Genomic DNA, 13,104 nt, shown 5'->3' with positions numbered 1-13,104 from the left:
AAGCATGATTTCATGACCTACAAAAGTTCAGAGAAGTAATTGTTTTCTTTCCCAGAGACTCTAGGAGCACTTCCCAGTAACTGGCTGTGGCAACACGGTTGCTAAAGTATGTCTAATACTAGCGCCATGCCCTGCAGGGTAAAAGACATCTTAAGGGTGTTTGTGTAAGCATGTATTTGGCTGTGTGTGTGTGTGTGTGTGTGTGTGTGTGTGTGTGTGTGTGTGTGTGTGTGTGTGTGTGTGTGTGTGTGTGTACTCATGGATTTTTGATAAGGCTGTACACATTTGTGTGCCTTGCTGAGACAAGGCAAGTTCTGATGTGCATCCTAATCTCCCTGCATATTAGTCTTTTTCTCTTCCCGGTCCATGTGTGTCTGTATTTGAGTGTGTGTGCCCCCTCAGCAGCAGGGTGGGTTTTTCACATTCTCACTTCTCATGCAGAGTTAGAAAGAGAGTGGGAATCCCACCCAGCCTGGGTGGGGCAAGTCTAATAACGCCATCACTCCAGTTTCCATCCATCTACACTATGAACTCCAGACAATCCACATATTTTCCATCGCCTGACTAATACTATGGTCCAGCAGGTTGTCGTGTACGAGCTGCAGTCTGACAAAAAGAGCAAACCCCAGTTATGCAAGCTGTATTACTGTCTAATTACTGTCTAATGCCTATTTCGAGAGTGTAATTATAATATATTGACTGTTTGTGATATGATTAGTCACTGCCAAGTACAGGGCTGTGTGTGTGTGTGTGTGTGTGTGTATGTGGGGGGTTGCCATGTGTTGACAGGCCTTATTATCTAAATAGGCGCCATAGCCACGGTCCAAACAGATAAGGCAGTGAGCACAAGCCATGGTCACTCCAACCTCTCCAACCCCCCTTTCTCTCCTTCAGACTTACATAAGTCCAACGGCTGCCAACTAGAACATCTGAGATGTATAGATGGAGAAAGAGAGAATGAAGAAAGAGTGGGGAAGGAAAAAACAAGGACGGAGAGAGGGGGAAGAGATGTGGCAGAAAGAAGGAAGGACAAAAAAATGAAGAATGAAAGGATTTTAATGGCTGGGTGGTACTACTTCCCTCTTTTGAAGTATTTGTGGAGTCATTTTTTTTGGAAGAATGCTTCTTTCTTTTCCCACTTTGGAGATGTGCAATTATTTTGACTTCATATTTAATTTTTAATGGGCCCTTTTCAGGAATACTTTACCCTCTTTCTAAAGTTATGTTTAGGTGGCAAAGCTGAGCCTCATGGGCTTCAGTACAAAGAAACCACAACATTATTCTCTACACATTTTGCTCCATGATCACAACACAAAACACCCGGTATTTCCTTGACACTTTTTAATAGTCATGACACAGGCATTAAGCAATGAGAAAACGGCCTGTTGAAGTTTCACTTAACACAAATTTTATTTTCACTTTCATTTACTTAGTTTATTTCAAGTTGGTTTTTTTTTTTACTCCCAAATAAAATAAATTAGATTTTCAAGGTCTATTAAGCATTACTGTATTTAAACTTGATGTGTTACTCAGAGATGTCTAATCCACCTCTGGTACATACTGTATCTCCACGTTCTGTCACTCAGGACGAAAGAGCTTAGCTGGATTCTGCTGTGGTGATGTGTCAACAACAACATAATGCGTTGGGTCACCTTTGTGTGGTGTGTACTGTAGGTGTGTTCACATTTGTATGTGAGTGTTTGTGTGCTGCCAAGGAGTGTGTCTTACGTCTTCCAGCCAGACAGATTAACTACTAATTCCTGACCCTTGCAGTTGTCATTGAAGAGTACAATATTTGTTGATTAAAAGATTCCCAGAATTATTTATGAAAACCAAAAAAAAAAAGCAATTAAGGTCATCATGGAGTTTTACTACCTAATCCCTAAAGAAACCAAGACCAACAATCCATCCGTTTTTATGCTCAGACTTCCCCAACCCGTCTGTGCTGTCAGCCCCATGTCCATTTGTTGCTCCTGAAGACATAAATCTATAAAAACAGGTCATGAACACACAATTTTATGTTCAAAGAAAGGCTAAATAACTCTTTCTAACAGATAGGAACTGAAACCAAGTTTCTGAAACAAGAATAAATAGTGTATTTTTGTGACTATTTTTAGCTGTAAGCTGCTATTAAATATTCAAGGCACTAGGACGGTGGATTTGATTATCTCAAAATAAACAGCAGTGCCCATGTTCATCATGATGTCAGCCCGTGCAACAGTGTGGCTTATTGTTGAGTCTTATCGGTTTAATATAAAATGATTTTCTGAGTCATACAATCAATATACTGTATAGAAGGTTCTTTACCTGGAAATAAACTTTTGCAGTCATCGAAACAAAGTGCACAGAAAGGAGAGGTACGGCAACAGCAATCTGATCAGCATGTTATGTTTATCGTGTTGTCAGGGGCAACTGAACATGGAACCACAGCAGTGTTGGTAGAGAAAGGGCTGTACACAGGAGGTTGCATCAACCTATGGTACAGGGTGTGTCTGTGGATTTCTGGGTTGACACACACACACGCACACTATCCGCTGAAGAGGAAAGTAATAATGACATTCATTGTGTGTCTCTGGGTGCTTGTGAGATAAATGTGTGCTTGATAAACTCTGTGCACTCTCCATGAGGATCACCAACAACGTGATCAGTGTCTTTCCAATGGGAGAGCACACGTATACATACACACATATACTGCACATACGCTTGCACACAAACCATTCAACATTGGTTCCAGGCATCTTCTGGCACAGCACCAAGGGCAGCCTATTCACACAGTCACAACACAACGAGGCAGTAACTCAACAGGTCTATTAAAAAGCCATTATTGTACATCCCTCTTTAAACTGGTCCCGCAGTGATAAAATCAGACACGGGGCTAATTTGTGGTGCACAACACACCAAATATATACCGACATGTTTTAGAAAATCCAGTGTTCTCCAACATAGTTAATAACTGTCAAGCTCTTGCTCTCTTCATGTCTCTTTCAACACAGAAGTGTGTTATTGAGTAAACTCAGAAAAACAGCCATAAAACCCACTTCTCATGGCTTTTTACTTCCTCCCGCAACTACTGACTTCCATTAGCCATAGAAAACGGTTGTGAATTTTACTACAGACGTCTGCAGTCCACCTATATCGAAGGGGTTTGGCAGTGTCAACAGCACAGTATTTTTAGCAGGTCCCGTCTATGTTTTGTCTTTGCGCCGGCCTCCAGTCTGGCAGTTTGTCTACCTCTGACTCTTACTCTGTCTATCTCTCCAGCAAGCTCTCCTTCTCTCTCCCCTAACATTGTTCAGACCTCGCCTTTATGGCCTTTGTTTGGTCGGAATGGCTCCTAAGACTTGCCTGGCCATGAATCTGTTCTCCCACCCTGACATCCTTCGCTTTGCCTTCTCCTCCCTAATCCCTGGTTTTTGTTTACATCCGCCCCCCCCTCCACCTGCAACCCATGAAGTTATGTAACTCTCTTTATACCTCTGTAGGACACGTCGGTTTTTTTTTCTTTTTACAGGAGACACTAAATTACACTGTTTAGTTTTGTTGCAAAAAAAATAGCTTGGACTAAAAAAAAAGAAAAGGTAATAGGATACAGGTTCTGTCGTCAGCAAGGATGTGTCTGACATTTATAAGCCTTTTATGTGGGCAAAGCTGGAAGAGTGATGAGAATGAGAGGAAATGGGAGAGACAACAACAGGAATGAAAAGAATAGTTTCAAACTCAGCATATTTCTCCTCCGTCAAAATGTATTGTGTTGTATGTATCTACGTAGGACTTCAGATTACACGGCTCTCTCCCAGGAATTTCTGTCTAGCAGTCAGAGGAATGTGACATTTGATTTCGAACACTTGTGCAGCAGTTAGGTTCACTCTGATCCCTATTACAGCTTGTAGCAGCTCACATATGATAATCAGGCTGTAATTATGCTGTATGCTTGTGTTGAGTGTGCCCTATGCCCTGGAGATGTCTTTTCATTATATAGCATTATATAGCACAAATCTTACAGCAGTAGAGAATACAGAGGAAACAGTGTTTTGTTTACCTTATCCTACATCTTTCCAGTCCTGACTGATTTGTGCGCTTCTATAATGACACAATGTTATCTGCAGCACAAGCCTGAATACACTGGGGGGGAACAGGCAAGATGTCATTTACTCACGATGTTACTCGTTCAGATGTGATTCAGCATCTTTGTTTCTCCTCTCTCCCTCCTAAATATTGTTTTCAACCGTTTTTCAACAGTAAAGTATAGAGCCTGTAAAGCATTTATACACGACAAAAACACCCAGAGGCATCCAGAGGCAGGGTGTACCGTGATCCCTGTGTGATTCTTCCAAAAGTGTTTATCGCCTCTGTAGCGAGTCTTCTATGCAAATCATTAGACCTAAAAGTCTGAGCAAGCAGAACTGCCCTGTGTTCAGCTCTGCTTCGACTGATGGCAGATCATTTTTCAGGTTTGACCTACATGTAAATTAACTAAATGAGTCAATATCCGGGCATATCCAATAAGAAAGGTATTTACTTCTTATTCTATCATGGACAGCTATTAAGGATTCTGTTACGGATTGCTAAATATACATTTGTATGGATTTCTGGGTGGCTTACACATGGCAAAGACACTTTCCATAACCTCTCCCCAATGGATCACTAAATATAGGTCTCCACTCCAAAAACATTGGCGTTTCGTAGCAAAGCTGGTTTGTGGTTTATATTTGGATCACAGAATGGAGCTCTAAAACCCAGCGGGGTCTCTGACACAGCTGGATCCCGTCTCGACTCCATTTTGGGAGGGCTAGGTCGTGTTCAGTAATCAACTGGACCGAAGCCAACGGCCAGTGGTCATCTCAGGCCAAAGCTAGGACCTTTTACCGCTGCAATGTGGCCTACGTTGCCAGGGCAACAAAGTGTCAGAGGGATAAATAGTTATGTCAGAGCAGAAAATTAAACCTAGTCAGAGGTTGTAACTCCTCAGTTGGAATCCTTTTACTGCCATTTTTTGTACAGTTTTTCATGCAAAGCACAGACTCACCTCCAGTCCTGTCTTACAGACAGCCAGATGCATTCAATCGTATTCAGATGTAACACTCACTGTCTCCCCCGACCAGGCTGGAGAATTCTTTCTCTTTTCTGGTCAATAGACCAGAACCATGAGATGGAAGTTATTCCGTCCTTAAACATGCCATGCGACCTGCCTACACTGGTCTAGCAGCTTCTTGTCATTTTAAATACTTTACAAACTTTCTCAACTGGTTTTGAAGCCTTTTCTTTTTCACAGTTTTGGGATACATGAAAGTCTGCATACCTTTGAATCACTTAAATGAACATTTTCTCTCTTCAAAGACTTAATGGATAGACGATGTCTATAAATATGGAATGAAGCTCTGCAGGCTGAAGGGTGCAAACCCCATATTCAGCGCTGTCCCGTGGTTGCATTAATGACTGCTGCAGAGAGAACGTCTTTCATGAGGTTTTTGACACTTTGTGATATCGTTTCTGCCACTGCTGGTTTTGATGTTCTTTTAACTTTGTGTTTTGACTGCTTACTGACTGACTGACTGGTCACAGATGTGAAGTCCTGTGATAAACGTTTCTGTCATCGCTGTAGGCTCTTCACCCCTCTTAACCCTGGCATGTGATGGTGTATATTGGCTGCTAAGTACTGACTGACTGCCTGGAGAGAAGGTGTGCAAAAGCACCTCTTTCATTTCGGCCAAGTGTAGCCTTCTAAGCCTCAAAGGAAATCATCACATTTCCTCTGGTTTTATCTTGTGGAAATCACAGATCCTGTCCCCCTCAGGGATTTTTGGCTCTGCCTCGAACACCAAACATGACTTATGAGTTCAAATTCTCCTCTCAGCACATCACTGTGACCCCTGAATCATTTACATAACACGTTTGCTGGCCGCTGCCACTGCCTCATACTGATATTCAGTAAGTCCAAAAGAGTATCCTGGCATGCTTCCCCGGGCAATGCTGAACATTTCATTCTGTTAACAAGTGGCAAATGAGAATGATGGCTGCTTAGCAGATTGACCACCCAGGGTGAGGTCACAGTAAAAACTTCAGCCAGGCTTTCATCAGAAGCCGGGCCCTCCCGAAGCGAGCACTTGAAAAATGCATGAACTTCTGCAAACCTCAGCTCAGCAAGGCTGCTTTCTTGTTTCAACTGACAGGATTAGACTGTGGGTACATGTGTGAATGAATGAGTGCGTTTGTGTTTCTGCATGAAAAACCGTAAGGGTGCACATTTGAAATTAAAGTTTTAATCCTGCGAGAAAGCCTGTCTATGAAGGCCACATGATCCGTGTCTATGATTCCCTCTTGAGAAGGGAAAGTTCAGGAACAAAGTGTTCTGGCTAAAGACTGTTTGTCAGGCAAACAGTTGAGCTGGCACAGACAGCTGCACGGTCACACTGGCCACTGGCATGGGTGGACACGTTGCCTCTGAGCCAGGAATTTCAAAAATATTGGCATATACATCCTGATTTTTCTAACCTCCTGGGAGATTCCCGTTCTGTTCGCAATTCAGTCATCTACACTGTAGACATATTTTTCACATAAACAGACAAGAAGGTAAAGATTTCAATACCGATTTATGTTACATGCATAATGCTATAATGATAGCATTCTGAATGATATGAATCTTCTAACAAATTGTACGACCACGAAAGTATAACCCTTGGTTAGTGAAGAAATGCAAAAAATCCAGTGTAACACTTTAAACAAAGCCCCGCCAGCAGGCAGTATTCAAAGTATGATACTGTAAACATTGAATGTGGTGAATTATAAGTCATCTGATCATATCCAAGAAGTCTAAGAACAATTTCAATGGGCTATCCTGAAATAAAAATGTTTTGTTTTAAAGGCACTACTTTGTCACCCTTCCCATCAGCCTGAGAGTTTGGCACCGATAATTTTTTGCAGCTAAAAGCAACAACATCCAGTTAAACCTAGTTAAGGTCTAATCGTGGCCAACTTAAGCCCCATCACTTGCAGTGTAGTAAATGGGTTTAGTTCTACTGTACTATCTGTAGTCATGCGATATCTATCAGTGCCACTGGAGATAAGAACAGTCTTTAACAGCAATAGCATATAACAAAGTAAATACAGGTTAAAATTTAACTTATTTGGATATTCTTGTGGCAGCCAGGCTTCTGGAGAAGTTTGATAAAGTTCTGATAATTCTTCCAGAGAACATTGCTTGATTGCTTGATCGATATAGTCTGCAGATAACTGAATCACTGATAACAAATATCATACCATGTAAATTCCAGGGAAATTTTTTATCAGGATATACATTATTACAGATATTTTATCTAACTAGGAGGGAAAAAACTGGTTTCACCTTAGATGTGTTTATTAATGTCACTCAAAATAAGGAATATTTTTATGGATTCACATACCAGAGGGCAACTTATGTTGAAATGTTGTATATGTACCGCATATTTTTAATATGCTTTTTAAATAAAGATAGTTATTTGTGTGGAAAACCAGGGTTTTCTGAGCTCATCGTCCCTTTCCTCAAGTTTGAAATGTAATGGGAAAAAAACTCACTTGTAGAGATTCATCAAGAGTCAGTATGGTATAAAAGCCAGTCTGTTTGGTTTGAATATACGTATAGGATTGGGGGCAAAGGTCAATTTCAAGATTCCTTTTGAACACCACCGTAGACAAAAAAAAGAACAAACCTCTTTTATTGCCAAGTTATCAGATTAATGTTATCATATGTCTGACACCTATGTCATGACGCTGTAACATATACCTCTGTTTTACAGACACAGAATGACGACAGCTTCAGACTACATGACTTTCTAAGGTGACTCTTACGATGATAACAGTTTTTTTTTTGGTTTTTTTAGCGCTTATTTCTATTTTGCCATAGATTTCCACATTTTGCTGATCACACAGACCATATGTAACGACAGCTTCTCTAAGTGGGCACTGTACAGTAACTGCTGGCTCTGGTTCTGTAGTTCAGTGACTGTCAAAACTGTAGCTGAGTGGAAAGATGGTAACCGTTACTCTGAGGCTGAAGTCATTCGACAGGAGCTGCCAAACAAAGTATCCAACTGCCAACAACTTTGTTGCATTCTCTTCCTCACAACTGCGAGGTGAGCTGCCAAACACTGTTTTATGAAGACTATTTGGTAGAGACAGAGAGGGAGTCAGACCAGTTTTAATTTACCTCTAGCCATAATAGATCATTTTAATTGAATCAATATGACAGGAAACTGTTGTTTTCGAGTAACCTTATGTTTTTGTAAGACATTCTTTTTCGGTTGGGTTTTGTTTACCTCTGGTTTCTGTTTTTTTCTCCATGTAGTGTTATTTTATTTTGAAGTAAAAATCTCTCAATTACAATCATTAGTTCTACTTTGAAACTGAATCTGGGAACAGGATTTCTTTCTCTGAGTTGAAGATATGTCTTACAAATATTAAAGGTGCTACATGTAAGTTTTTGCTATCGCTACATAGCCTATGTTAGCATTACCAGCTGTTTACTTACCAGTCTAGAAAAAATGTCACGAGTTCAGCATCAACCTTATTCCTTTTGGGACCTGTGTCCATACGCATCTGCTTTTGCGATGGCAGTGACTATTTTCTCAACAAATCCTATGATGTTCGGCATTGACAGCACTCACCGTCCTAAGTGCAAAAACACCTCAGACAGTTTTTTTTTTGGTTTTTTTAGCGCTTATTTCTATTTTGCCATAGATTTCCACATTTTGCTGATCACACAGACCATATGTAACGACAGCTTCTCTAAGTGGGCACTGTACAGTAACTGCTGGCTCTGGTTCTGTAGTTCAGTGACTGTCAAAACTGTAGCTGAGTGGAAAGATGGTAACCGTTACTCTGAGGCTGAAGTCATTCGACAGGAGCTGCCAAACAAAGTATCCAACTGCCAACAACTTTGTTGCATTCTCTTCCTCACAACTGCGAGGTGAGCTGCCAAACACTGTTTTATGAAGACTATTTGGTAGAGACAGAGAGGGAGTCAGACCAGTTTTAATTTACCTCTAGCAATAATAGATCATTTTAATTGAATCAATATGACAGGAAACTGTTGTTTTCGAGTAACCTTATGTTTTTGTAAGACATTCTTTTCGGTTGGGTTTTGTTTACCTCTGGTTTCTGTTTTTTTCTCCATGTAGTGTTATTTTGTTTTGAAGTAAAAATCTCTCAATTACAATCATTAGTTCTACTTTGAAACTGAATCTGGGAACAGGATTTCTTTCTCTGAGTTGAAGATATGTCTTACAAATATTAAAGGTGCTACATGTAAGTTTTTGCTATCGCTACATAGCCTATGTTAGCATTACCAGCTGTTTACTTACCAGTCTAGAAAAAATGTCACGAGTTCAGCATCAACCTTATTCCTTTTGGGACCTGTGTCCATACGCATCTGCTTTTGCGATGGCAGTGACTATTTTCTGAACAAATCCTATGATGTTCGGCATTGACAGCACTCACCGTCCTAAGTGCAAAAACACCCTCCGCGTACAGTTTTTTTCTCTAGCTCCACTCACGCCGCTCTAAGTTGAAAATAGTTAAACTTTTGGAACATTTCCAGGCTCATCGATGTCACTTCCCTCTCAACGGCCAATCAAAATCAAGAAGGGGGTAGCACTTATGATATCAACAACAACAACAATGGCGAGGGAGAAACTGATCCTGGCCGTCACCGACGACCCAGTTTTTTACGATCTAACATTAAGGGTCCTCACTCAGCCAGAGCTGTCTCCGGCGGTGGAAAGCAACGCCAACGTTAACTCTTTTTTTGCTTCTATTTCTATCACTTCTTTTCTTCTACTGAAATTATCATCTTAACCAGTTCGCCCGATGCGTCTCGTAATACCACTTTATGATACAGTCAATGTATCGTCCAGCCTGCCCTCAGTCCAACATGAGAGGATGAAGAAGTAGCGCTGCCCACACAGCGTATTCTAACCTCTTGTACACGCAATGATGGCTGTAGCTCTTTGTAAGTAAACAGCTGTTAATGCTAACATCAGCTATATAGGGATAGCAAAAACTTACATACAGCACCTTTAATGGTTGTCCTTTTACTGAATTGCCTCACTCAAGGAAATAATTTTTAAGATGACTCATTAATTATAATGTAAATACTGTTCTGCACATACACATATAATTGTCAGTGTCATGTTATGTAACGTATCAAATATGCTGAATAAAAGGACATAGGTGTAGATGTAAACAGACAGAATGAGCAGCATAAATATTTGCGCATTCTTGTAAGTTTTGGATCCATATTCCTATTACTGTGCTTCATTTATCAGTCACAGAAACAGACTAACCAAACTACACCTGACAATCTGCATTTAAATCAAAATGTGTTGCTCTACACTTTCTTGTGATGTTAGTAATGCTGTGCTTTCACACAGTCTTATATGAAACACATCTCTGTAACATAATCAAAATGAGTGCCCTCCTCCTAGCCTATACTTAATCCATAACAGTAACTATCTATCTCAGCTTTTTTAGAAGACATGCCTATCCAAGAAACCTGATTAGTCTCCAAAAACATCTGGTCATCTAAGTATACTATGATTTCTAAGCAGCACTACTACTCTGATTTGATATGTGCAGTTCGAAAAGTTGAAAGGTGGACTTTGTACTAAATGTCTCTAGCAGGAGTAAAGACTAACATTCAGCTGAAAGGTTAATGTCATGTACTAATGAAGGACCTTTTATACTCAGTTGTTACCATATCAGATAAGCATGTATCTATCACATAAGCAAACAACAGACATACCTGTGAAAGAAGAGCAGTATAGACAGCATGGTCTGGTCAATGTTGCTGTTGCAAATTCCTTCATTGAGAAGGAAACAGGGGTCCCTCACCACTGACTCCAGAGAATCCTGCCTCATGATGTTATTCAGCTTGTCCGTGTTCAGGTTCTGGTACATCAGCTGGTTGCGGAGCTGGCGGAAGTGATTGACACTGGGGCTGGTGGGGCTTCCTGGCAGTCCCCCTGTAGTACCAAGGCCCTTAGCCGGGCTGCCAGACATGGAGTCATCACAGCCATTGGCCAAGTCCAGGCAGCAACTGCAACAGTCCAGGCCGATGGGCGAGCGGCAGTCATCGTCTGACATCTCGGAGGACAGGTGGATGAGAAGGAAGATGCCCAGGTGAAGAAGGTCAGGTGCAGGAATCTCAGTAAAGGATGGCAGAGACTGGGGTGTATGAATGAAAGACAGAACTGTCAGTAACAGGGTGTGTTCCTCAGCTGTGGCAGAGAGACAGACGGGCAGCCTGGGCTGGTCTAGTGCACCGTCCTGTCTCCACTCCAGGGCCAGGAGGGCTAAATGGCAGGTTGAGTTCCTCCCTGAGAAGTGCAGTCACGCTGGGCCACTCTGCCTGCTTCTATCCCTGAGTTTCCCCTCCTGTGGCTCTGCTGCGTTTAGCCTTTTGTTCGGGGCCGACGCTGCTGCAATGTGTTGCTACTGTAGCAGAAGAAAGAGTGAACGCCCGACACACACCACACACACACACACACACACACACATACACACTCACTCACACCGATTCAGCAGGAGTGCGCTTGAAAGCAAAACCCAGAAGCTGCTTGCTGCTTATCACTTTTTTCCCTGCACTTTTTTTCTCCTTTGGTTGGCATGCCTAGAGTCAGAGGGAGGGAGCAAAACAGGGAGGGAGGGAGTAAGAGAGGGTGGGGAAACCCATGTGATTGGTAAGAAGCAGAGCTGGTTACATTTACTGGGCCCTCCTCTATTCTTTTTCAGCTTAGCCGTGCATGCTTTAGGGGAAGCGAAATAGAAAGGGAAGGAGTGAGGCATCAGAGCATGCTTGAAACATGTGCAGTTCCCTCAGCTCCACCCTGCCATGCTGACAGCACAAGGAGTGGCTGAGTGAGGGAGGCTGCAGGAACACACACACACACACACACACACACACACACACACACAAAGCAACGATAGCATGTCTGTCTTGCTAATTTGTGAAAAGAAGAAAAAACAAAAACTGTTACCTAGATGTAGAGTGGCCAGTATGGCATTTTTCGTGCTTTTCAGATTAAAGGAAATGTTTGTTTTGTTGACCTTGTGTGCTTTTATCCATTTTGCCTGCCTATATTGAATGACTTTTTATATAGTAGCAGTAGTAGTGTGGTTGCAGTAGTAGCTTGTAGTTCAAGATTTCTCTGCTTAGAAATGGATTGTGAATAGGTCTGAAGAGTCACTGAAAGATTTTCCTTTAAATAACTCCGTTTTTATTGGTGCATCGGTTGGCATTGCCTGCCTACGGCAAGAAGGTCATGGTTGTGAATTCACTGGTTGGCGGGGGCGTTTCTGTTTGTTGTTTGCATCGTCTCTCTATGTCTGCGTGGGTTTCTTCTGGGTGCTCTTGTTTCCTCCCATAGTCCAAACATATGCAGTTTAGGTGAAGTAAACACTCTAAGATGGCCGTATGTAAGTATGTGAATGAGAAGTAGGCGAATTAAAAAAAAAAGAGAGAGAATAGTGAGCGAGGGAAAAGTAAAAGTATTGTCTTTATTTAATAAGTAAAGTTAAAGTTCTAATGAATTTCATGTAATACATAATGCACATTGGTGTCATTTGTGTCACTGTGCATGTGCATATGTGAGTGAGAGACTGTACTGTTGACTTGCATAGTAAACATAAACATTATCTTATCAGGCCTCCCTTGTGTTTGTTTACGATTTGGTCTGTTTCCATATCTGTTCCCAAACAGTTTTGGATTGGGCAAGAGCGTCCTGTGTTCTTGTCCTCCAGACAAGTGTTTCACAAGCCCTGGTAAATACTAGAACAATGTCATTACAGCCCCACACACGGCTCCAGGAGGAATGCACTGCTGACCCCCTGACCAACAAGTGTACTGCACGCTGTATGCAGATGGCCGGTCACGCAAGAGCACAACAACAAGATAATTACAAATAGCATGTCTTACTCGGAGGCATGCTGCTGTTTCTGCTGCAGTAAAAAATGTCACACCACGCATTGTTGGGTAGCAGTGGGATCAATTAAGCAGAGAAAATGACTGACTATTGCTTTATTGAGTGTGTAATGATGTCCTCAGGCAGCGGGGGCTGCTACACTTTGGTTGGT

At 41.7% G+C, this 13,104-nt stretch overlaps 1 protein-coding gene across 1 annotated transcript in view; it reads right to left on the bottom strand.

Moving 5' to 3' along the window:
* tsc22d3 (TSC22 domain family, member 3) overlaps positions 1 to 11,599 on the bottom strand; it is a 34,778-nt gene extending 23,179 nt beyond the window's left edge. Inside the window, exon 1 of the mRNA XM_040119522.1 lies at positions 10,775 to 11,599. Within this exon, the coding sequence (XP_039975456.1) occupies positions 10,775 to 11,115 (341 nt within the window). The 5' untranslated portion in view covers positions 11,116 to 11,599. The remainder of the gene's footprint in view (positions 1 to 10,774) is intronic.
* Between the last annotated feature and the right edge of the window lie 1,505 nt (positions 11,600 to 13,104).

This window comes from Xiphias gladius, chromosome 23 (assembly GCF_016859285.1).
Source record: "Xiphias gladius isolate SHS-SW01 ecotype Sanya breed wild chromosome 23, ASM1685928v1, whole genome shotgun sequence".
NCBI classification, from domain to species: domain Eukaryota; kingdom Metazoa; phylum Chordata; class Actinopteri; order Istiophoriformes; family Xiphiidae; genus Xiphias; species Xiphias gladius.
The sequence above is the reverse complement of the archived record's forward strand: the minus strand, read 5'-3'. Positions and strand labels throughout refer to the sequence as shown.